General features: G+C 37.9%; 1 protein-coding gene across 1 annotated transcript in view; it reads right to left on the bottom strand.

Annotated features, from left to right (window-relative positions):
* Window positions 1-27,732, bottom strand: part of LOC110173414 (low-density lipoprotein receptor-related protein 8-like) — a 65,280-nt gene that overhangs the window by 22,792 nt on the left and 14,756 nt on the right. The window contains exons 3-4 of the mRNA XM_055151936.1: window positions 13,002-13,120; window positions 4,655-4,783 (exon numbers count right to left, since the gene is read on the bottom strand). Of these exons, the coding sequence (XP_055007911.1) occupies window positions 4,655-4,783; window positions 13,002-13,120 (248 nt within the window). The remainder of the gene's footprint in view (window positions 1-4,654; window positions 4,784-13,001; window positions 13,121-27,732) is intronic.

Here is a 27,732-nt window from a genome sequence, read left to right as displayed (position 1 = left end):
ACTGCTATAGCTACTATAACAATCTGCCTGCTGTATTGGTTATTTTGGGTGAATTGTTTCTGTTTCTTTTAAAACTTGCTCTTCTATAGCTCCAACTATATACTGTAGTTTTCTTTTATTGTACAGTAAAATGTAAGTTTCAAGTGCTCTCCGTATCTCACTGACCCCATAGGGGACTGCACACAGGACTGCTGAGCCACTGCTGCAGCCTTTATCATTGGTTTGCCTTTCCTCTCCTTTTACCCAAACATACAGCTGTGTTATCCGCTGCTTTGAAGTGTGCTCCCCTGCCCCGGTGCCAGCAGCAAGCCCGCAACTAACGCACCAAGTCTCATTCAAACCAACTGGTAATTTCCTGCGCTCCTCCCTCGCTCCACGCGCCCTGACTGCCAATGTGAGAGATCTGAAGGCTCCAGTCTGCAGCTCTTACAGACACATCCACTTTAAGTGTTTACTACTAGACACTAATTACTCTATCATTGTGTTGCAGTTGCTATTGTTCTTCAGGCACTTTTTTCAAACCCGCATTTCAGTTCATTCTTTTCAAAGTCTTGGACTAAAAGTGAAAATGTCTGCTGTTTTGAAATATAGTAGTGTCTGTAATAGTGTAATAGTGTCTGTAATATTTAATCATGATAAATCTCATGAATGTCATTGTTAACTCACGATTAATTGCAAATTAATAGAACATTTTTGTCCCTTGAATCATCAATTTAATATTCTTGTCAAGATAGAAAAATGGATAGGCTTGCTTTGTGCAAATGTTTGTTTGTTATTTTATTGCAAACCATAACAACTGTCAGTGAGACAACTTTATGTTCGATGTCCCACTCTCTGGGTACTTTCATGAAGTGTTCTGCAACAGTGTCAGTGAAGTGCCTCTCTTCTGTCTTCAACAGTCAAAGCATGCGACTGAAGTTCCCACTGTGGGGTGAAATAATTTGCTGTGACCCCGGGGTAGTTCTCATTACTGAGGGACCTCCAGTAATCTCTAGTTACTGTGTAATTACCTGCCCCAACACCTGCAGAGCTATTGGTTTTAGCAGAGAAAAGAAGTCCAGCGGCATGAAATATCTGTTAAATAGTGAGACCAATATGAGCCCTGCTGCGATACTTCCTCCTGAGTTTATGGCTATAATAACAGTGAGGAGTGAGGACAGCTGGAGGAGACTGGCTGCAAAACCTCTGTCGCTTTCCACAGTCTTTACCAAAGGTAAGTGTGAATTTGCCGTTTTGGAGTGGACTTTATTTTGTGTTTACCTCTTATGAGTAACATCAGTGCACCTAAGGCTCATGCAGTGAAGCCGTGCGTGTGTGCATACATGAATAACCGTGCCGTACTCTGGCCCACCTCCTCCAACCGTTCCTACAAATTGTTTTGCTTCCAGTTTACAACCGGATCCTCTAGTTTTTCAAACACTACTAGTAGAGGCCACAGCTTATGAAAAACTAGTTCACTTGGTCACAAAAAGCGTTATTCTTTATGCTACAGCCAACTTCTAGTGACCCAACCCACACAAGAATGTCTGAAATACCACCCAAAACCCACAGTGCATACAGTGCAGTTGGATTTGTCACTGCATTTATAATAGTGCTCCTCTGGTAACACACACCTGCCCCCTCGTCTCTCTCATGCACAAATTGAAGCTCCACACATGGCTGTGAATATGAAGAGCTGTTACTGAATTGAGGCCTTTCTATAGGATTATTCAAAAATCAACACATTTTATGGGGAAATTTATCTGGCCAAACAATATTTTGTCTTTATGCTGTCTAGGAAAAGTTTTATCATCTGGGAACCAGGAAATCTTCTGTTAGCATGATAATTTGCATTAGCCTTTCCAGTGACGGCACTGTAAAATCATCAGAGTAACTCAAAGGCATTCATCCCTGTGAATCATCAGGATGGTTGGGATACATTAGGAAAGTGAGGAATAACTGGACATCTATTTAAGGTACAGCCCCTTTAATTAACCATAATCACATGACCACAAACCAGTGCAGTGGATTGTGGTTATTTATTGTTTTCAAATACAAAATAAAAAGGGTGTTACTTAACTTAAACAAGACAAAACTTGTTTCTCTAATACACTTTGAGTTGAGGGCGTGTTGACTGTGCGATAGGAGCCCACCCTACTTTGCTTTGCAGTTTGAGAAAGCTGTCCTAAAGCTGTGCATAGTCGCAAACCGCCAAAGGATTTGTGCGGGCTAGGCAGGAGTTATATACACTGAAATACCTCTGCTACAGAAGACAGAAGGCAGGTTCTGATATTAAGGTGCCAAGAAGACGCTGACGAAAGAAACATGTTAAATAACTAAAAGTCACATTTGGAGACACCTGTTTAGCAATAGCAGCGATATTCTGAGACAGCTTGTCACTGACATAAGCTTTGTTATCCATCCCTGGTTTAAAGCATCCTGAGTGGCACTTAGACTACAGATTATATCTGTCTCTCCTCTGTTCAGAGTAAGTACTGTACATAATGCCTCCTGATGCATTTAGGGTGGTTCAGGATGGTTCTCTCTGTATATGTGAGGGTGTATGTGTGTGCGCGCGCGCATGTGTGTGTGTGTGAGTGTGTAAGCTACCTAAGAGTGGTGGAGGAGATACAATAAGAGAGCATGAGAAGATCATTACATTCATGAATAGTTTAAAGCTATGGAGCTTTATATCTCTACGTAAAAAAAAAACAAAAGCAATTGAGACTAGTTTTAATCTTCTTCGCTAAGTATTTTGTGTGGCTGGGGTGTAAGGAAGGGGGGCTGCCTCATGCCTGCCCCCTGTCACCACTAGAGAGGCTTACAGCTGCTGCATCAATACAGACATTAGAATGAAGAAAAGGATTAGCACAGGCTAGACTGCATCTCAATGGGCAGCACAGTAAAAAGCCATCTAAGCTAAGAAGGCATTAGATCTAAAGTCGATGAATCACTACCACTTGCATGGCATGTGTGTGGGGCTACTTTGAGTAAGGCAGGAATTGACGGGCCACTTTGCAGCCTCTAAAGATCTTATAGTAGGACGAAATAAAGCGTGAAAAAGGGTAATGTACATTTTGAACTGCATGCGATTTTTCATGCTTTGGCGAAACGTGCAATATATAAATGAAAGGCCAGACTTTACTTCCTCCCACACATATGTAAACAACTGCGGGGGAGCAAACAAGAAAAAAAAAAAAACATTATTTGAATTAAAATAATAGTAAGAGGATATGTTTTCTCTAGTGAATTTTCTACCACGTGTTTCTGTTTTTTGTACATTACTCAAACAAGAAACACAAATACCACACCCTTCTTTAAGCATCAATCACTTTTCTTTAACACGAGGAGGCGAGGGAGCAATGGAGAAGGAGAAGCCAATTCTTCATGGCACTTCAGAAGTAGGGCAAGGATAGTCCCTTCAGGCTGTGGGGGTGGGGGAGCCATCACAAACACGTCTGATTGGCTAAGTGGGAGGTGATGTCATTTTTGAGAGTTGTGAGGACTTCAGTGACAAAGGCTCAATCATAACTGAAATGACAAATTAAATATCACAGAGCTCTGGGTATCGCTCCACAAGCTTCAGTTGAATTCACTTCAAACTACTCTGTCTCACTGGCTCTTTATGGTTATAAAATGATCAATTAGAGATAAGGTTGCTTTTTTCTTCTTTTTTTTTTCAAAACTGACTGGTTTAGTGAATGGCCTGTCATGATTTTTTTCATTTTTCTTTCTGAATTTTTAACATAAAGTTGTTGTTTTTTTATTATTTTGTGCTCTTATACGTATATGCCAGTATTGATAACTGTTCAATATTTTGATATAGACTAGTATCTACAAATCAAAAAAAAAATTATATTGTTAAAATGCTTAATGTTACTATCATACAGCAACTTCTAGGGTCTAGTAGTCACTAACAGGAATTATTAGGTGAATATGAATATACTTATGAATATACTTACGAATATACTTATGAATATACGTTGCAGCTATTTCCTATGATAATACCATCCCGGGTTAGAGAGTGATGAAAAATTTGCACCGTTTCCATAGCAAGTAACCATTTAAAACAAAACACTACATCTTTTGAATGGCCAAAAGTCCTCAAAATGTAAACCGATAAACAGGAAACTGAAACCCATGGATTGATAGTTTTCAATGGCCTCACATTGGAGGTGCATTACATGTATATCTGTATCTCATGGACGGTTCATCAGTTACCATGGTAACACAATGCACATATTAGTAAAACGTTGTAAATTATCTGAAAACTCAAGAAAAATATACAAAATAGGTGTCTCATTTTCAGCAACAAGGTGAGAGGGATACTGTTGGATAGCGAGCTTGTGACTGTAATTTCATGTGTAAGAGATGTTTAACAGCACAGATCAGATCACTTGTTGTTATTCTAGCTAAATCAGTGCTTTCAGGTCAGATTGTGTTCAAATACAGCTCAGATTAAAGTCTAACAAGCCCCAGATAGAGCAGTGCTTATAGCTATGAGTATCAATAGGAAAAACTGACTCTCATATCTGGGAATATGCTATAATCACATTCAAGAATCTGAAAAGCACCAGTATTATGTGCCAGTTGGCCTTGACATCCTTTCTGGAATAGCAGTACATTGTTGTTCTTTGTTTTCACTTATACTCAGTTTTCACTTTTAAATGCTCACCAGCTGCACAGTCCTCTTCGTCGGCTCCATTCTCACAGTCCTTCTCTCCGTCACACCTCCAGGACAGGGACACGCACTTGTTGGTGGCGCCCCCACAGTCAAACTTCTCCGGGGGGCATGTCTGTTTGCCTGTCGAAACAAATCATATCGAGAGTGAGATTACAGTGGAGGTCTATGGCCCAACATAACAGGAACAAGGGTGGCATCGCTAGACATCCAATTGCACCCAAGACGAGGTTAAAACTCACCCACAACTCCTGCCCTATTGATTTTACTGTCTGGGCTGGAGATGAAGAAACATTGTGAAATATAACAAATACTCACCGCCCCCTCTCGCTCCATGTCATGCCAATCTGCTCGAGTTGGCACAATGTGGGTTTGATCTAGATTATTTTTTATTATTATGAGGCATGTTGTTAATTATACATCTCAGCTTCTAGCACACCCCAAAGCAGCCAATAAGAAAAGCACAACCAGTGAAATATAATTCGCAAATATTGTCAACGTGTGATGTTCAAAGAAATCTCACGGCTGCGTTAACATGAGCGTTATATTCAATTTTCAAATGGCTTATATACGGGAATTACAGAATGTGCGGGTTATTGTTAGCAGTGAAGACATGTTTCATTACAAGTGTATTTTTATGACTGTAACTAAAACTCAGTCAGTCAGCTATGTCAGTGTAAACACAACAGTCGCCAGTAGAAATTCAGTACTGTAATTAGCATTTGAACCATGTTTTTGCACTTTAAATGGTAAGGTAATTTATGTTTAAATTAAATTATACATCTAATTCTAAGATAAGGAACCTCATTTGTTTCACACCAATCAGACCTTACTCTATCACTATAATTAATTATTGGAGGAAGGCGTGAAGCTGCACTGTGGATTTCTCTTAATGCGTAACCGTAAAGAGTTATGATAGATAATTCCATGTTGTGTTCTTAAAATCAATTCATTGTGCTTCCATTTTAATTAATTTGTTTGTTGGACTGCCGTAAAAAAATAGAGCACTGTTTTAACTGTGCTTAAAGTGTGTGTCAACAGAGTACTTTGAATATTTTTTCCTGTGTGTTTACACTGTTAATATATTACTGAAAACAATTATTGATTGAGTTTACTTGTTTTAATAAACTGATTTGTTATAGTTAATTTAATGACAGACTGAAAACAAGTTGATATAAGTCAGTCAAACTCCAGTAATCCAGTAAGTGTCCTTTCTTCCTGGTGCTCAGAAACTATTATATCGGCTAAGGATGTTCACCGTAACAGGCGTGAAAAGGTATGAAAATATAATCTCTCAGAATATTATAGACATATAGTATACATTGGCTCTCACTTCACTACTAGCTAAGGATATGCCATTAAAGTACTGAAGCTATCCATGGGTTTCACAATGATGAAAAATTAAGACTATGGCCATAGTAAATAGCTATTCCAAACAAACAAACAAACAACATACTACAAATAGCACAGGAAACCAGTGAGAATTAATGAGGGAAGAGACTATTTAACTTGGAAGGAAAAAGGGGGTAGGTGAAGTAAACCATGATGCCCATCTTCAGTCCGGACATGTGCCTATCCCTGCAGCATGAGGAGGTCAGGGAGAGGGTGGACTAGAGTGCCCACTTGGAGAGGGAGCAGAGAGAGAGAGAGAAATAGAGAGAGAGAGAAATAGAAATAGAGAGAGAGAGAGAGAGAAATAGAAATAGAGAGAGAGAGAGAGAGAGAGAGAGAGAGACAACTAGCTGAGGCTGCAAAAAGCAAACAGAAAGCTACACTAGGCCCAGAAAAGGCCACTGACAAAGCACAACCAAAGCTAAATTATGGTTTGTGGTTTTATTGTTACAACATTGTTATTTCAGGTAGGTATACTTTGTCTTTGATTTGTCTTGTCAAAGCAAAATCCACACAAACAATTGAACAGACAGCAACTTGTGGCGAACAAAGCAAGTCCTTAGAATTTTAATTACTGTTTTGTTAACATGGAACACAACTAAACATTATGTGGTAGTCAAAGCAAAGGAGGTTAAGAGGAATAGTAATTAATGTTAGTATGAGTAGTTAAATTCCAACTTTGAACCAATGACTTTGTGTTCTTGGACAAGACACTTCACCTATCGCCTACTCAAGTTTGTCTGTTGTTTGACCAGCCTTACCAGCTGTGGTTGGATAGTCTCAAGTTAGGGTGGAGGATTTTCACCCTGTGTTGTCCCCTTTTACATGAGATAAATAATAGTTTGGTGCGTCGACTGTTGATTCTGCAAAAATCAGTTTCTCAGTACTTTATGTTTTTTCCTCTTTTTTACATGTAAGCAGCCAAGTTTGCGTTTGATGCAAATGGAGTCTTCTGATGGGTTAGTTTAGTTGTCAATCACACCCACTGAAATCCAGGAGGCAGGACACGGCTCCAGATCCACTCGTCTTTGTAAAGTTTTGTCAAAGCATGTGGTTCTGGCTTGTCAGGTAATACTTCAGTCACGGTACATTGATGGACCAAATCAATGTTCACTTTATTCCATCAAAAAATAACTTTTTTGTACATTTTCTGTTTAGTCAAATAAAGTTTTAAAAGTTATATACGTCTTAGAGATGGCTGAAAAAAATAAAAAAAAACACAAAACAGCCCCTCTGGATAGTGCACAGGAAAAATCTGCTGAGGGACAGTGAAAGAATTCTCCTTCAGATATATCAAAGCCTTCCACAGTGAGTGAAAAGATGGCGGATGACAGCAGAGGAACTGGCTCCGAATGTAAATTGATTGAGGAAATGGTAGGTCCCTCTCCCTTTGAACAGAACTCCAAACCTGAGCGTGCAGTGCAGAGACCATAGATGGATATTGACTATTTAAGTAGTGATTTTATAAAGACACAGGTGATGGGTTTGTGCTCAAGGAGGAGACGACACAATAAAAGCCAATTACTCACAGATAAACTGCCGTCGAGGCCGGCGGGTTGTTTACCGCCAGAGTGAAAAATGGGAATTCATCTCCGCTGTGGCGTTTTGGCAGGAGATCCGCTTTCAATTCATACCCTTTTACAAGACCTGTGCAGCCCTGGGTCCAACACAGTCAGAGAGTAATGATTTACTTTTATATGAGCACAGGGTTTGACCTTGTTACTGCTGTCAGGCTCTGCTCTGGACACAGGGCCTTTCAGGAAAATCACTGAGAAATCAACTGGACAAATGTGTGTAAACCGTAGCCTGGCAGTGGTGGGGTCAACAGAGATGGTTTTCTTTATTTCAGTGTGTAACATTGGTGAAAGACTTGCAACTGATTTTACAAAGTTAGTGTGTTTATAGGTAAAAAGTTCTCTAAGCCATGGGTAAAGGCAAACTTTGATGATGTAAGAAAATATACTATGCATTTCACAATTCCCCGAGTGAGACTACAGTACAATAATGATCTTCAGGATTTAAGGTGGAAGGTGACTTGATAACAGTCCTTACATTAATGATGGAAGAAATGTCCCAGTTTCACAATTAATCATCATCAACAATCATGACATTATAGACTGCCATTCTTCAAGTGTGTGATTTCATTAAATTAAACAGAATTAAATAAAACTTTCTGAATGATAAAATAAATAGCTAGACAAAGAGTGATTATGTAAGTTGACTTCATTTTTCTTCTAAAATGGTCACAATAAATAGTTTATACAATTATATTGTGACCTCACTGATTATGATTATCAACTGACCAATTTATCTTCACTGGTGTTGAATCTTTTGTCCTTTTTAACCATGTTAATTTCTGATACAACTTGAAATCTCTATATGATTTAGATCCATGTTAGATAGGTTGGGTCATGTTTAGTTTAGTTTTAGAACTACTGAAAAAACTAGTGAACAAACTTATCAGTTGGTTCTGCAAATCCTGCAACAGCAATAGTGGTGAGTAATTGTCTTATAGCTTGTACTTATAATTTCATTCACGTTTCAATAAATTAAGCCTCCTAAACCAGTTTGTGAGCAATTTACAATTCATTTGCACAAGTATTAAGAAGACTTAGCCCAAACCAGTCACAGATAGGTGCATGCATGACAATAGAAAAACGTTAGACTAACGTCAGTGCTGTGAGCTGTTTCTGCCTCAGAGTGGAAGAAAGTGACTGTGGTGAGTCACTGCTTCATTAGTCTGGCTCAGTGCGGCTCTGTCCAGCGCTGTAAATGATAGATTCACTACAGCCAAGCACACATGCTGCTTGTCAACTAAGTGAGAGAATCTTCTGGTATCCGAGATACACAAAAAGGAGATTTCATAGCTTCTGAATACTAAAAATGAGAAAGGGAAAATGCATTAGAAGAAACTAAAGTCTAAATGAAATCAATATAAAATCTGGATTTTGAAGCTGAAAACTGTACAGTACAATCTTCTCATCACCTCATTAAAAAGCCAATATAGATGGAGGCCTATATGACAGAATAATTAGACAAATTCTCAGTGGACTGTGAAGCTCACTATCTGCAAAGTGGTTTTAGAGGAACATATCAGAAGTGTCTTCAGAGGAATATCTATAATTGTTCTTTTTTGAGGAAGCTGTGTACACTACACTAGCCAATCAATTAAACATTATACAGCTTTAATATTCACTATGTTTTATAAATTGCCTAAAATCCTAATTAATTTAAAAAATCATTTGTCCTTGACACCCTCTGAAACAGTACAAGTCAAAAAGTCAGCAAGCTCATTTACCCTGGAACTGATCCAAATGTGTGAGATGTAAAAGTGGCAAAGATAATCTGACATATGTTTCACTCGTTTCCAGGGATATAACAGCCAACGACATGCCTCAAAGGCTCTCCACTCTAATCAACCATGCCACGTTATCATTGCAACTGAGAAGGTGTCTCAATTTTAAAATATTCAATAAATTAAAAATATGCTTTACATTAGGAGTGAGGAAGTGTTGCTCTTCAAATGTTGATATTTTATTTGCTGATATTTTATTGATATCACAGTCTATGGTTAACAAAAATCATTACCCAGGTACTCATTTATACAAAAACTAGTATAGAAACTAGGCATTCGTTCATTTGAATGTGAATACTTAATTATTTTGGACTGTGCATTTAATTATAGTGTCCAAAAAATAGTAGTATAATATTTCATTGTGGTCTTTATTGCTTGTTCTTCAATATCAAAAATGTGTCACATACTGTACAAATGTTGGCACACTATTTACTGTTCAAGTAAGTTTCAGAGAGAAATAGTGGTCTAAAGAAAGTTTCTACCCGGGCTTGTAATTGGAACAACACTATAGTAGTTTGTGACTTGTGGCTGCCTTTCTGTCCTGTATCAAAGTGCAATTTTTCACTCACTGTTTGCATTCATCTTGTCAGTTCTTTATTGTTGGTCCCTGCCACCCACTCAGTCTCGGTGGATTATAGCCCACATTATATGGAGACATTACAAAGCAAAGAGGGAGCGGACAAGCTCGCTGCCTGTGCTCACACCAGCAGATGTTGTCAGAAAGTAGCTGACATTTCCTTTCTTTTGACTCTTGTGTGACAGAGTGGTTCCTCCACAGAGATGCTGACGGCACAGCTGGCTGCAGTGCCCCACTTCTCCAGATCTGATACAAGAACTCTGCATTTCACATGTTTCTCTAGAGTCATTTATTTTTCAGCCCTCGCAAGTAACTTAGTGTGGCCTGCATTTAAATTCTTAATGTGACAGTGTAACGCTACTCCAGCGTGTAATTGGGAATCAGTGTATTGAGCCAGAAAAGATTGTGGCACTGATGTCTGCAGAAGCCAGTCCAGGAGCTACAGCTAAATGTGGGTCCATGTTTGTTTAAAGAGCCACTTAAAAATGAGGGGAAAGTACAAAAGAATTTCCAGATTCACTTGAAGGCAATGTGTGTGACTGTGCAGCTAGGTTAACAGGCTTAAGTGGAGCGTGAGGCATTAAGGTGCACATGGCCTGGATGTAATTAGCAGATGTTAAACAGTGGTGCATGTGGTACTCACCAGTCTCTCTGATTTACATAATTTAAACTTTGCATTGAACATCATTATGTTATAAAGTAGAAGCACAAACTGGAACCCATGTCTTGTTGTAGCAAAACATCCATTTACAACATGGAGGTTATGCACTCATTTTCATCAAAACACACCTCCTAACATTTGGACACAAGTGGCTGCTTAAATTATAAATTATAACAAGTTCCTGTGCTGTTTTTGTCTCGTTTATTTTGATGACGCTACTCGTTTTCTGAGAGGACCAATTGTAAATACAAGCCCAGTTGACTCATCACTCAAATTTTGTTTAAATTTAAATTTTGCCATTAAAAATTATTTTAAAATGGGAAAAGGGGCAAATATACAAATTTTCATTACATCTGGTTAACCAAGAGATCAGGAAATGCATTACTAAGAACTTCTTAAAATATGCTCAAGATGTAGCCTTGATCTGAGTCTGATCTAACTTTATTTACAAGAGTACAACATTTTTAGCAGCTTGGAATACTTAAGATTGATTAAGAGATTCTTGTTTGGGAAATTGCCTAAAAACATTTTCTGAGCTGGTGTTAAAAGCCATGTTTGAATTTCCATATAAATAGCTTCAACTCCTCTGATCAAAATCTCTCTCTGTCTAATCTGCAGCCAAGAGATGAATCCTTCCTTCATTGATCTTTAATTGGATTCTCAATATCTGTGTGTGCGATTCTGTGGAGACTCCACTTTCTCTAGGTCACATAAAAGGCTTTGTCACGTTATGCATGATAATTCATAAAACTGACCCACATAACCATGACCATAATCAAGCAAAGATACCTGTGTTTGTCTTATAAATCATGCCATGTCTCACCACTAAATCGTAATCAAAGTTTGATCGGTGTATGCCTTCTTAATGCTATTGATACAACTCTTTTGATTTACTTAACACAGGCTTGGGGCTGAGGCTGAGGCTTTTGTATTGTTTATTTACATCATTTTTCATATTTAATTTAATGGATGATCACGTTTAGAAGTAATTGTAACCTTCAAAACAATTAATAGCTTTCAATTTGTTATTTTTTAGTGATAAATTAAAGGTGCATATGTAACTTTGGATGGTCTTTCATCTGCTTGTCTCCATGGAGATATTATTGCTTTGCCTGGAAAGTTCCACAGTATAACATTTAACTCACTTAACATCCACGGAGATAAGCAGGTGGTGGACCCTCCACTAGAAAGGTTAAATGGTAAACCTTTAAAGAAAGTTGTAACTGCATTTAAAACAATAAAAATGTATATAATGTTATGCAATGTAATGTAAGTTTAATGTATCTGTAGTGTAATTAATGAATCATATTCTGAATTGTGATTTACTTGCAAACCCATTTAGATGTTCAGACATTTTCAATAATTTAAGCAGTCAATGAAATGGGTTCACTGCTAAAGGTAATAACACTAGATAAAGGCATGTTGTTTGTCTTATCTGTTTGTCTGCAGTGAGGTTACCTGTGATAACTTCCATGAGGAAGGGTGTGGGCGAGCGAGACACAGGCTAACAGTAAAACAGTCACAAATCCAGGGCACTAACGGCTCCGCACAGAGGTAATGGAGGCCTCTGTGGCTCTCAGCATCAGACAGCATCAGACGGCACCCAGCGCAGGGTGTGTGGGTGGACACAGGCTGTACTCTCCACCACTGCCACAGCGCCGATAAGGAGCACATTAGCATAAAGCTCTGCACAAGACCAGGAAGGAGGTAGATGAAGGCATGACAGTGTACCCAGGTGTGATGGGCAAAAGGCCAGTACTCTTAATCAGGCTTGAAACAACCAGACTCTCTGTGGCAGCCGTGGTGGAAACAAGAGTTTAAATTTACAAATTGTGTATTTTTGAGCTGGAGGTTTGTGTGCCTCAAGACAAAATGCGAACATTTTAACAGCTAGTGCACTATGAAATCATCAAAACTTAACTTCATTACTTCACAAAGTTGACAAGAACACATGTTACCAATACTTCACTGAGAAAAGATTTCTCCACTCTGAATGATGCATGCAAAAAAATAGACAAGAATTGGACTGGTTGGAGTCCCAGATGCTAATGCGTTCAAACAGAAAGTATCTGATGTGTGTTTCTGGCCTGACATTCATATTTATTTCATGTATTTATTTAATTCTGTGGTGATTTACTACAGCGTTCTTCCCAAATTACATTGTGGAAAATGAAAATGATAAATGAAATAGGAGAATATCACCAACCAACTGTGGTTCCAAATAAAAACGATCATGTTATGCAAACTAACTCTTCCACAACATTGCTGCACATGTCATTTCTACATTGTGCGGAAATCTAAGCCCATATAAAGAGTCTCATCTGTAAGGGCATCTGACTTAAAACATGGCACTTACTGCATGTCTCCTCAGCCTCATCAGATCCGTCTGGACACTCCACTTCGCCGTCACACCTCCAGCGTCCCGGGACACACTGGCCGTTGAAGCAGGCGAACTCCGCTGGGGCGCATGTCTTCCTGGCTGTTAAGAGGAAGTGATAACAACATGAGAAGAGGAAGTTGAAGGCACAGAAAGAGTCGGGGTCACTTTACAAAGGGACTGAATTAGATGAAGCGAAACTGGCTTCATTATCTGAATCCAAGCCATTGTCCCCGTAATCGCCAGAGATAAAACTTCTCATCTAGGCCTCTTCAGAGCGATCTCCTCTGATATGCTTCACTAATTACCTCCACTTCAGCTATTTCCATGAATCCCTTGGAAGCCGCACGTTCTATTCCCCAATCTCTCTTCTCTAGTTTTCCATAAAAAAGACAGTGATATTGAGATCAAGGGTTCAAACATTTACAGGACAAAACTAGCACTCCTCCTAAAGACACTTTACCTATTAATATCTGAAAAACAAATTCATTTGAAATGGTTTGTGATGGTTCAAAGTTATTCCTCACATTCCTCATGCGTTCCTAGCATCCAGATTATTCACTGCAATGAGTTTAAGGGCATTTCATAACTTTCATAGGACAGAGCAGAGTTTTAGCCTGTTTCCTGGTTCACAAAGGATAAATCACTGCAAGACACTTGCCCACCTTGCCTTGTGTGAACGTGATGGTCAGAGAGGCTTATAGCACAGATTGGGAACTTTGCTTTCCTCAGTCTGCCCCAGGGCATCTGTGGCTATAATAGTATCTTACCAACACTGAGTGTGGAGAGAATGAATAATGCCCAAAACTGTGAAGCAGCTTTGTGCATTAGAAAAAGCACTGTAGGCAACTAAGGCATTATTAGTAAGAGCTTTTACAATAGCTCTCTACTGGGGCAAAACAAATTTTACCTTATAACATGGAAAAAAATCCTATATAGTCCATTTAAAATCGTCAATAAAAGTTTAAAAAAATAAATGCTTTGAACACATTTTTTTTTTCAAACTGTATAAAAATATTTTCTGGATATTGTCAACACATGCTTGCAGTATTTTAAACTATACGCAGAGAGAGAGGTCAGAGCCATTCAATTTCGTCAGTGCTGTGATCCTGGAGGAGCTGCAGTACAGGCTAATAAATCACAGCTAACGGCTGCTGGTCCTCCTGCTGCTGTTGTCACATATCACTGTTTAAGCGGGTTACATGTCGACACTGAGGCCTGTGCATTTAGCTTCAGTGTCATGCAGGAAGAAAGCACCTCTATAGCTCTGAGAATATAAAGGACTCTCCACTGTATGGTCAGTGTATTTCAGAATCATTCAAGTAAGATTTTTAGAAATTTTCAATTAAATTCAATGACAAATCTAAACAATCTAACTAAATATTGTCATTTGACAACTGACGTATTTGATAAACATTTCATTATTCATAAAACTAATTGCATTATAAACAGCAGAGGTGTCTAATTGAATACATTTAGCTATATATTCAGCTTGTTCTTATTTCATTGCCCTCAACAGTGAAAGTGAATTCTGCCATTGAAGCCACAGTCACCTTTGACATTATTATACAGTGTTTTATGGCAGTCCAGCAGAGGGAGCGCAGGACAATTTGCCAAAAAGCTGCCCCTGTGATAAAAAGGGCATGTCTCCACTTTTAAATCTTCTTTGAATCCTCCATTTGCAATTACCTCTCGTGTCAAAGTACCAAAGTCAAAGCAATAACATTATCCCAGTTCGCTGATATGATCATAGTTTCTATAATGTGTTAAAGAATAAATGGGTCCAGCAGCTGCCCTTGTACCAATAACAAATATACACTAAAGTCCCTTCAATGCAATCAAGACCAAGTAGTACCTCAAGATATACAGTATGTAGGGCTGAAGGAGTCATGTTAAACATATAGTGCATATTGTACATTAGAATAATTAAACAAGTCCAAAAGGAAAATCTAATCCACAGATACAATTGAAAAAGTTTAAACCAGTGTACACACAGGATTAAGGGTTGAAAAATAGGACAGTAACTAGCACAATAGAGTTCTAAATGAGACAAATTTAACCACAAACTAAAAGTTAACTCATACAAACACAATTTAAGTCTTAAAAGGTACACTACAACTTCTCAGGTTTGGGCCTGGAACCATAGATATGCTAATCTGTTGCCTGAAATGTTCCATCAAGTGACATTAAAGTTATCTAAATTGCTCATCACACAAATCCTACATATTTAGGCTGAGTACTTCTATCAAACAAAAAACTCTCTGTTCCACCTTGTCATGTCATGTGATTATACAGGAAGTGCGCCACTGCATTTTTAAATTCGATTCAGTATAATCATTTGGATAATTCAGCCCTGGAATTGCCAGTCTCTACTGAACAAAAAGTAAAAGGTAGCAGGTAACTTGAAGACAGAATAATAAAGGGTTACTCAAATGTGTGAAAGAAACAAAACACAACTCCGAGTAGTTTTTGATGAGGTAACAGCATTCTAATATGGCTTAAAGCTCACAAGAGTCAATTTTTGTGTAATATAGGACCTTTAAATCTCCTCTCCAAAGCCCAGTCTTTCTAATAAGCACGTAGCTGTTTATCAAAGATCACAGAAAGAAGTTTGAGCACCACTTAAGTGCCATTTGCGTCTCCGTCGGGGGCATAACGTGTCTTAGTACAGGGTGCAGACAGATGATTATGGGTCAGTGCAGATTCTGACATCCTTTTAACCACCACTCCCTCCAGTGTAGAAAGTCATTAGTGAAGCATTCAAAGACTAAAACACATTTCTCCCAGTTTCCTTCAAGTGCACGCACAGACAGATGTATTTTCAGTGGCATTTATCACAGATGTAGGTGGTGCAGCAAACAACCCAAGGCTAAAGAGTTTCAAAGGCATATCTTGGCATCACTATCAGTTTGTCACAAATTGAAAAAGGGAAACACAATTTTTTATCTTTTCAAACATAACTTTCTATATGTTTCTGTGCAATTATGCATTGTGAAAAAATTAATAAAATTCAGGAAAGTTAGGGTCGCCAGACACTACAGGAGAATTTGCTCAATTTTGGCTTTGGCTGATTTGCCTCTCCCCATTTTGAAGCCGCTGTGCTCCTCGTGTGTAGTGTCAGTGTGACTCTGATCTGCTCTGTCATATATCGTAACCAATAAACATCAGCAATGCTACGGAAACTGCCAATAAAACAGAGCGTCAGGGTCAGAGGAGTGACAGTCACAGAGGCGCAAAACACAAACTCAGGAAATTGCTAAAATAATTATTACTCACCTCTCGTGAAGTTGTAACTATGATATATGAATATAAACTGCAGCATCTCATCCACATTATCCATTTAATTTGTCCTCTGCAACTAATGACACCTAGTTCACAAAACGGCACTATTAATCCAGATTGAATATAACTTCTTTAAAAGTAAAAAGGCCAGAGTAGTTCCTCACGTGTATCTGTTTACAGCCACGCAGTGGGCAGATCGGGGTGAAGCTGCAGTTTAGCGATAGTCAATCTACTTCCTGTGTACTTTACTGCCAGGCTTCAATGCATTAAAAGAAGTATTGCACACATTTCACAAATAACAATAACAGAGTTCTCACTTGTATCTAAACTAGGAATGCAGTGCTCTGATCTTTTGAACACTTAAGAGTCTCAATGTGAGTGGTGTTACTGTAGACAGGAAACAACAGACATGATCATGCTCACAACTGTGTAGAAGTCTTTGTGAGATTTTAAATTTCATAAGATTCTCCACGTGTCTGTGATTTTGCATTTTTTGTCGCACATTTAAAATAGTTTAAGACCACAGATCTAATATGTAACTTGGCCCTATGGTTGATAGTGTAATATAACACTATGGTCTAATTAACATTTGAGTTTCTTCCTTTAATGTCATTATAATGTATTAATCTTTTTATTTAGTCTGCAATAAATGGACCTGTATTATTTTATTAATATACTATATATAAGAAATGAATGTGCCATGATAAATTTAGAAAACAAACTTGAGTGCTGAGTGCTGCTTGTGACAGTCCTTGCGTGGGACAGAGATGCCTGCACTGTGGCGGTATCTTCTCACCGTCATGAACTGCGCTCCTCATTTCATTGAAGGTCTACAGGGGCCATGGTTCGCTTGGCAATAACTACCCAGCCACCGCATGCCATCTGCCAAGAGTGACTTTCTGTTTTAATTAGGAGAGCTTTTAAAGCGGTGCGCTCGTAGAGGTTGGGGGGGGGGGCAGCTGGAAGGGAGTGACAGAGGAATGTGGAGTTGTTAGATATGAACAGTAAAAGCTACAGGGGCCATGAATGACAAAGTAATAATAATACTTTACTGAAATGGAAGACAGTAAGAACAGGCGGTGTTATGGAAGATGTCAAATACAGTATTACAAACATGCAACATATAATCATGGTGAATTTCATTTCCATTTTGTCTACTTTAAAGGTGCACTGTGTCACATTTCTAGTATAAGGTTCGCCACCTGTTTGACTTCAGATATGTTTTTATTTTTTCCTGGAATGTTCTACAGTATGGCATGTAAATTTAACTATCTCCATGGAGACAAGCACGCCACATTACCAGACTAAGTTACAAGTCAGATAAGTGGAGAAGTGGGCCCTCTCGTAGAAATAATGCATGTTTTTGCAGTAATTTTGAGAAATAAAACCAAATGCAATTGAATAAGTACAAGTTGTTAAATTTGTTTAATGCCTTATTGTGGAACATCCCAGGCAAAATAATAACATCACCATGGAGACAAGCATGGTGGACCCTCCACCAGAAAAGTTACACCTTTAAATAATGGACTAATTAATAATCAGTAAAAACTTGAGATTACCTGCTCTGTACTGCAGGACGGGTTTACCTATAGGCCTGTCAATAAATATTATCAACTTATAGTTCAATATATGTTAGCCAATAATTTTTGGGGGTCAATATTTATCGTGGGTACTTTTTCTTTGTAACTGTTGGGAACTTTTGTTTGTTTGTTTGTTTGTTTGTTACAACAAGATTTGACCTGTAGAGGGTTGAATAAATAATATTATAATATTACTGTGAAGTGGTATAAATTTGTTTCAAGATTATAATGTATATTTTAACTATATTTTCTTCAGCAATATAATGGATCCCAAAATTTGTTATCATGTCAGGCCTATTAACACAGTGCTGTTGTTCAAAAAATGTAATGTAATAGTATTTAATTTTAAGCAAATATTTGTTTGTATTTATTTATTGAAACAATACTCTTTATTCTTTATATGCACTCTACTAATATGCATTATCTGGTTAGGATTATATTCAAATTCACTTCATTGATCTTGATAACACAATAAAATGAACTGTCTGACATAGTCATAATTCATTCACTCTGGAGCTCAATTCAATCAGTGCTACTGGCTCATCTGCTCACTAATCACACCACAACACACATTATAAGCACCGAGAGTGAAATGTTCTTTCAACAACACGACAACATGCACCACTTTGAGCAGGGTTCACACCTAGTTGTCTTGATAAGTAATATTGAAGTGCGATATATTGCTGAAGTAAATATGTTTGATAAACAATAATTCTGAAACCAAACCATAAAGCAGAATTATCCACAAAAGTATTTTAAATGTACAATATTGTTACTGCAATAAATAAATGACATAATGCAATAGTTAAGTAGTTAGTCTGTATCTATCTAGTCTGTAACTATGAGTCACAGTACCTTCTACACAGGCCTGTCATCATAACAAATTGTAAAGGATGATATAGTGCGAACAAGAATATTGAAACTACTTTATGCTACTGACACAAAGCAAGATAATGAATGCACTGTAAACCTATTTTTAAATACACTGTGTCATTAAAAGGCCTGAGCTACAACAAATACATGGCAGAATGAATGAACAATTGGCTATGGAAGTTATTTATTTAACAGTCTAGAGCTCATTTTTTATTGTATTTCATGAAAATGGCAAAAATCTTCCCACTACTGTAAGAAATTGTACACACAATAAATACTGAGAGCCAAAACATATTATTCGAGCTAGCATATGAATGAATGAATGAATGAATAAATGGTAAGTCGATACAGAAATTATCATGATAGGTTTACATCTACATTTCCAATTAACATAACAGAGACAAAAAAGGTTTCCTACCAGTGTAAAGAAAAAGTGCCCATGATAAAAATTACCCTCCAAAAAATATACCATACCAATACCATGTATTGAACGATAAGTTGATATAGTATTTATCATGACAAGCCTAACCTGAAATGGGATGCCAGAATGAGATTGCTGGGGGCTCACTCAGCCATGTTACCACAGGGAAAGGAGGAGAACAGGATGCTCACAACCACTACACCTGCTGCACCCATGCACCCCACACCCCTGCACCCCTCCATGCACCCCACCCTGCCTTCTGCTGTGGGCCCGTCCTGCCAACAGTTCACCCTGCACACTGCTTTGATGCCAGCTGGGTGGGTGTGGATGACAGATCTGTACAGCGCGTGTCTCCAATGGCACTATTAAGGAGCGAGCTGTGAGTCAGATTGAGAAGGATGGAGAAGACTAAAGCCAAAATCACTGACATCTGATTTACGCTGCTGCTTCAGGGTGAAATGTGCAGTGGAAGTATCTGGCCTTTTCTTGTATTACGACACACTTGAGTAACTTTTATCTCACGTCTGACCTGTGCTTAAACTGGAGGGCTTCTAAAGCACAGTAATAAGTGAACAAAAAGAACCAGAACTGGCTAGGATGATAAGGCTATGAACAAACGCAATTTTAATTTCATTGAAAGGTTAAGCGTGTGGTTTATTCAGCCATTTCAGATTCCAACAGCTTTACATAATCTAAGCATAACACAAGCTCAGGTCTACAGGGGTGCAAAAGGATTAGGGATGCACGATCCAGTTTTTCACTTCCAATACCGATATCGATACTATGGCTTTAAGTATCTGCAAATATCCGGTATTAACTGATGCCAGTTTAGGGACTGAAATTGTCTTTTTTTTCTCTCAAACCAACACAGTTTACTTAACAGTCAGAGCTATTTTGTAATGTGTATCCTGCAAGTAACTACTGAACAGCACTGTATGAATTAAAGTTCAAACATCAAGAGACGTCCTAGGCCAGTAAAGAGTCCAAACAGGATTTTAGCTAAACTGATATTGTGGAACCAATACCGAATCCAGCCAATTTTCCTGGATTGGCATAGATATTCAATATCAGTATCAGTGCAGCCCTGAAAAGGGTGCATTGTAACCTCACTCATGCACCCCCTCATTTCAGGCACCTAACATAATTCATGAAAGTGTATTATGTTTGCACCTGTCCCTTTGAAAGTCAAATGCACCCTCAGTCAGTTTGGTCTGCACCCACGCCGGTATCTTTGACTTCGTCAAATCACCCTCATCACCAATTTCTGATAAAATATGAGTGACAAATGCCTTATACCAGAAGAAATTCTGGCTTTCTTTTTAATGAGAAACATGGAGCTGTGCGGTGTCCTCTAAAAATATCCTTTACCACCTGATCCACAACAGAAAGTATTCATTAGTTTCTCACACTAACCTCTCCATACTAGCCACCTGCTGGAAAGTAACAATAAACCAGCAAAAAGAAATAATTGTTTCCACTGGCAACGAAATACCTTCTTTTGCATTTCCTTCTTTCAGTGTCAGCATTTTTCACTTGAAGGTTAAACTTCATATTATATTCTTAGATTTCATGCAAAATCTGGTCAAAGCTTCAAGCTTAATTTGTGTAACTAAAAGCTCTTGAAGTTGATTTTACATGTGTATCCTTGAAATGACCTATATTGCACTATTTTCTACACCACAAACTTACATGGAGTTGTGCTTTGTTTAATTCACACATTTAACACAAAAATCCTGCATATTTAGACTGAGTTCTAATCTCAAACTGAAAACACTCTGTTCCACATTGTGATGTTGTGGTAAAACAGGAAGTGCTCCACTCTTTAAACTCCATACACCTTCACTATAATCATTTGGAATTGCCCATCTCTACTGAACACAAGATGGAACAGAGCATTTTGAGCTTTGAGATGTAGACAGTCTAATAATAAAGGGCTACTTAAACACGTGTATGACAATGAAACAAAACACAACTCGGGCGGGGTATGTTTTTGATGCATTAACAACATTTTAAAATGGCTTAAAGTTTACAAGTGTCAATTTAACATATTACAGGACCTTTAATGTGTGTCTGAATCCAACCAGTCATCCTGGAGACACCCTTCAGTCATTTGACACACTCTAACCCTTAAAGAACTTTTCCCCAATATGAAGAATATTGATGTCAGCTCTCTTCATTCGAGGCCACACTAAGCTTAAGAGGTAATGCGATGATAAGCACGTTCTCCCAGGCGTCACAAGACAAATGGCCTCATTAGCAGACTCTGAACTATGGGAGTGTTGTCGGGGCAGGAAACATAATGTATCCTGTTGAAATCCACCACCATGCAAATGACTGAGCCGTCACAAACTAATGGGATGTATTACAGTTGCATACAAAACACAGACAACTTGGGACAAGCTGTTCCTGAAATCGGTCTGTAGATGATTATTGGGTCTAATTAAGCTAATTTGGGCACTGATGTGACACTGTCTATTTTGGTGAAGTTAATTTGTTTGAATAGTTCTCAATTATGTTTGGTGTAAAAGATATTGGTTCCACACAGCTTCTAAAGAAACAGAAAACGCACACCAAAATTCTTGTAGGGGTGCAGATGCAAGGAGCAGTCAGACCAGGGTGAAAAAATGCATGGCACACTCGGTTGGCCGATGTCCAAAAGCTTATTTATTAACAAATAACGTTTCGGCAAAAAAAGCCTTCATCAGATATTTTTCTTGTCTTGGACCACAGCACGGTTGTGGACTGTGAGTGTCCACACAGCTTCTGACAATAAATACATCAGTCTGTCAGAGTGATTTTAATGTTTGTAAAGATATAAACAAGTCTGTTACCATGTCAGTCTAAATGCCACATACTGATGCACCTCACTGGAACAGCTTGATGAGTATTGATCACAAATCTCAGATAGACATCACAAAGCATCTCTATTAAAAATAAAGCTTTCCCAAATGACTATATGGATTCGAGCTAAGGTTGCAGTGTGGGAGAGTTACCGCCACAGTCTGAACAAATAGGTTGTGGGTTCAATTACCCAACCCGTGATGTAATTTAATGTCTCCACCAACTATTCAAACCCATTCATCTGGTAGATAAAGTGATGACTTGACTGACTGTATGTGAGAGTGACTGGCTGGAACTACTGCAATGCAAACCTATACTGTTTACAATGTAGTTTCCACACCCAATCCCTTTCTTTTAGGTTCAGGGTATATTAAAGATGCACATATGAAACTTTTCTGGGATGTCTGTCTGCAACATTCATTTACTTCATATTTATTCACTTGTGTTTTTACTGCTCATCAACACCTTGAAAAACATGCATTAAAGAAAGTAGGTCGTGGACACTGTAAAAAGTTACATACACTTTTCATTTAAAACCTGAATCCTCCCTGCTGTATGTTATATTGCCCTCCTAATATTCCTCATGACATTGCACACTGATTAAAGACACACTGGGCTAATTATAACTCCCAAGTTGCTAAAAGACAGTCTCCTCGCTGCTGTCAGGTCACATTGGTGCAGACAGTGTGCTGCTGCAGAGTGGGCAGCCTCTGCTAAAAACATCCTCTGTTTCCAAGGACAACCCACAGAGAACCATTCTGAACTCATATTTAGACATACAGGTGGCTTACACAGGTGGATTCAGCTACAGCACATCATCAGACCAGGTGTTGGAATGTGACGTTTCAGAATTATTTTTGTTCAGTTTTATACAGAGTCCACAGAGAAATTTTGCAATGTTAAATCCCTGTAGCACCTTAACTGTAGGTGCATGGCTTTCGGTGTTATTTATTTTATTTTTTGCTAAATGCTCAAATGTGACACCTTGAATTTTTGATAAGCCTGTATGGATTATTGACTCAATAAAAATGCAATTATAAAGTTATTCATGAGTTTCATCTTCCTGCTGATGCTGTATTTACCATTCAAAAGCTTAAATATTTGATGCTGAATTCTTAATTACCATGGCAACTATGCAAATTTTTCCATCACTCTGAAACAAATGGATAGTGACCACCCGCAATAGTAAAAAACATGTCCCTTAACTGAACCATGTTAGACCTTCTGGCAATGGTGCAGAACCATATCAAAAATACAATAATGCACTGAGTAATAGCTTCCTTGATCCTTTGACCTTGGCTTTTTTTTTAAATCACCAAACCATGACTTGAAAATGTAATATTAAGCACATAAGCTCACTCTTTCATCTGATCATTTGCTTCACTCTTTCTTTTTAGATCTGGCTGGTTTATTGCCATCTGCCTTTTGCTCTATTCCTTCTAAATCCTGGCATCTCACTAAGGCAAACAGCACAAAAACAGGCCCAAGATATGATGCCATTTTCATGACCAAAGACATTACCAAAAATATAGGACAATGAAAAAGCAGATGAAACGTGAGAGGATTACACAAACGCAAACTGATGCAGCAGTCTGATTATTGCAGATTGCAGACAGAATTATATAAAGATGGTCAAAAACAAACAAACAAACAAACAAAAAAAGAAAAAAAAAAAACAGAAAACAAAGATATCATTTGTGAAGAAAAAGCAAAGAGAATTATAGTTTTAATGCTTGTTTTCAGCAGTCATGATGTCCCAATAAGTGGAGCAGTGGAACAATGAGCTGACCTACATTTACTAACAAAGCATGCAGCAGGTTGAGGCAAAAACAAGTCGCAAAACTGCAAAATGGCTCATTGCCATCATTTAGGCCACACAGTGCATTTGCATATATCACATACAATTGTGAAAACAACTATGACAAAATCAATTTCAAGAAATAAACATAGTTTATAGTTTTGCTTAGCATAGAGACAGGAAGAGAAGCATTGTGGGATTTGTAGTGAGATATAAAAGTCGCAGCCCTTCGTAGTCATGCAGTGTGCTATGGAGTGTGCTTATGGGGGGTTTGTACCGAGCGCCGGAGCACTGATCAGTGATGCAACTTGTCGTAATGCCTCTTGGATGTACTGTATTCTGTGTTGGAGAGTGTTACAGTGGTTTAACATTCTTTTACTGTAGCTTGGCCCCTGGGGGAAAAAAAAATCTTCACTATTTCAAATGTTTGATATTTTATTTTTTTTACTTGGATGAAGAGCACTATATTGTTTAAGGCACTGTGAAGTAAATAAAGACAAAAGATTGCTTTAGAAGATGTCCTTGTGTTATGTTGCTTTTTTGATATAGTCCCTATAGTGTCTCTGGCTTCATACTTTGAATATTTTGATGATATTGTTAAATGTTAGGGACATTTTCTCCTGTGTTTTACTGTGTGTATTTGACAGGCTGGTGTACACAGCAGTGATCGTCACCTACATTCCTGCACATTTCTAATGATGCACCTGGAGCACAGAGACCTCGCTCCATTCACTCTCACATGGGGGACATAATGCTCTGCAACACACACACTGAACCAGGTGACAGGAGCCCACAAGGGACAAAGTGTGCAGGGAGGAGACAACAAACCATTATTACAACTATAGGCTTGTGAGTTGATAGGATTGTTTCTTATTATGTTTGCCAAGTACAAGCGTTTTCAAATCAATGATGTTTATGACTGTCTGCAGTAAGGTAGCATGTCTTTGATTTGTGTGGAAGCAGCTGTGGAAAGCTAAGGCAATTACAATGTGTTTCATGGAGGAACTAGTGCTCGGAGCCAAATAAGGCATTTTGGCAGAAGAATCTCATTATGGCTCCTGATGGTGCAGGAAGGAAAGGTTTAACAGCAGGAGTCTGAAGTGTCCTGCCACTTCTACTGTTACTGAATCCACTGGCAGGGTCACATTCACAGACCTGTCCACAGGAGGGGTATGAATATGCCCCTAAATTATCCTGCCGTTATCCAAGAAAGATCAGGAAACTCATCAAAATGGGAAAGTAATCTTGCGGGACAGGTGGTGATTTGGAACTGTGCAAAACAAGAAAAGGAAAAGATAGAAATCATATTGTAAATTGTAGGGAGGACAAACCACAGTCTGGAATAATATTTGAGGATTATCAATCCCTTACGATCCTATAAAGAACTGAATCTTTAGAACCTTTGTTAAACCCTCTCCTTCCTTATCAATGTCTTCCTCATAATGGGGGTAAGCAATATAGTTTATTTTGTCTTATTAAAACAAATTACAATAAACCATAACATGAATGTCCTTAATCAATTATGCAGACTTTTAATCATTGCCATTTAACACAAAAAAAAGCCTATTATCTTTCTCTCATCCAAACCACATGCTTTTACTGACAGAGGATTGGCAGTCGACCAAAGCATATGATTTAATCTCAATTAATATTCGATTAATTGCACAGCCCTGCCTCACAATTACACTGTATACAAAAGAAATGAGGGCGTTAATGAAGCAATATCCGCAGAGAATGATTCTATGAAGACAGCATCAATAACTGCACAGCCATCTGAATGTAACAGGTTGGTGCAGTCAGGCAGCACCGAGACAATTATTGGTAAAACAGTGTAGGTGTCAATGGGATCTACAGCAGACAGAGTCACTCAGCCAAAACCACACACCCAGCTCTGCTCCAAAACACTCAGGGACAATACTCACATACAGGCATTCATTTGGGCTTTCCTTAAAAATAGAAAAAATGGATGGAGTTGCAATCTATGTTTCGGTTTATGATATTTTATAAGAATAGCTGTAGATATGCCTGTCACGATAATTACTATATTGACTTATTGTTCAATATATGAAAGCTGCAATGTATTTTGGGGCTTAGTATTCATCAAGGGTAAATTTTCTTTGTTAAAATGGGGAGATTTGGGGTATTTTTGTAGTAAAACGATACAATATGAGCTGTGGATTGTTGAATAACTAACTTCTACAGATGTTATTGGTTCATTACACTATTTATTTGTTTGACTTGAGCATTCATATGGACTTTCTTTAAATGGCGATATTACGCTATTTTCTATCTATGTTATAATGTCATTTTCTCATTCAACAGTAAACACTCTGTTCCACCTTGTGATGTCATGTGGCTATACAGAAAGTGCTCCACTGTGTTTTTAAACTTCATATACATTCACTAGTATATTTTTGGCCATTTCTGACCTGGAACTTCCAGTCTCGACTACACAGAAGGTAAAAGGTAGTTGTTAACATGAAAACTACCGCTTCATGACATCACAAGGTGGAACAGAAGGAACAGAGCACTGGCGATATAGACAAACAGTCAAACATGTCTGGATAAAACAAAATACTCTAGGTTTGTTTTTAAAGAGGTAACAGCATTGTAACATGACTTAAAGCTCACAAGAATGCATTTTGCCTAATATAGGACCTTTAAAAATACAAAAATGGATAGAGTTATAAGTTTCAATTTATGATATTTTATAAATGCAGGAACAGCTGTATTTAATCAGAGGAATTACTCAGAGCATTTTTCTCTAATACGGCTGCAAGCTGAATTACTACAAAATCACAATCTGAATAGCCACCATCAGCAAAAGCTATTATTGAGCCTTGTCCTCTGCATGAAACTAAATGTCCCTCTCCATATGGTCTTATTATGTATAAAACCTGCTCGCTCAGTAATATAGACCTTTAAACTTTTCTGAGATGAATGGTAGAAGTAAAATGTGCACTGTGAACTGAATCTTTATTTCATTTTGAAATGTTTAACACTGATGTGTGTGAAATGTGTATTTTTTTTCAACAGTTGTTCAGCCCTTTTCCCCAAGGCAATCTCAGTGACAATGATGCAGTACCCAGATCAGCACCAGGATGCTCTAGTTCTGTGGTCATGGGGTTAATTCTCTACTGTACCTAAAATACTTAAGTACTGTATTTAAGTATTTTAGGTATTAAAATACTTAAGTATGTACTTAAGTATTTTAGGTACCAGTACTTTACTACATTTTAAAGTAGATACTTTTTACTTTTACTTCACTACATTTGAGAGCAGGTATGTGTATTTTCTACTCAACTACATTTTTGAACAGGACTGAAAAATAAAATCATTTTTTTATTGTTTGAGACCTGCTGAGTAAATAAAAAGATACAATTAAAAAGATAGAAAAAAAAATACTGCAATTGTTTCTGTTGAACAAAATCACTACATTTTAAGCTTTATTAGACCTCAAAATCTGCAAAAAATACTTTTACTTTTTACTCTTTAAGTACATTTAGTTTACTATCATACTTTAAAAGTATTAAAGTAGTACATTTTTATTTTCTATTTTTACTTGAGTAACAAAATTGAGAACATCTTCCACCACTGTATCTTACAACTACAGAACAGTTACATAAATTGTGAACACTTTCATCCATCTTAGAGTAGGGGTTTGGCGTATTCATATTCTGATCTGAAAGCATACACACAGTATCATCTTTCAGAAATGCTGAGAGTGTTGTTGCTTTTGTTTTGAAGCGCTGAGGAGTGTGTGTTCCTATTATAGCTCTGTCAGTCTACAGAGACCTCCTCTACAGTGTATCGATCACAGCCCCTTTAATGAGTCAGTTCGAGCTCGATGGAGACACAGAACGCTCTTTTTTACACAATCAGACAAACTTTGAATCAGACAATTCTATGAGACAA

The sequence above is a fragment of the Boleophthalmus pectinirostris genome, unplaced genomic scaffold (assembly GCF_026225935.1).
Source record: "Boleophthalmus pectinirostris isolate CB_2022bp ecotype Guang Dong unplaced genomic scaffold, ASM2622593v1 HiC_scaffold_16, whole genome shotgun sequence".
Classification (NCBI taxonomy): domain Eukaryota; kingdom Metazoa; phylum Chordata; class Actinopteri; order Gobiiformes; family Gobiidae; genus Boleophthalmus; species Boleophthalmus pectinirostris.
Note: the sequence above shows the minus strand (reverse complement) of the source record. Positions and strands in the feature narration are given on the sequence as shown.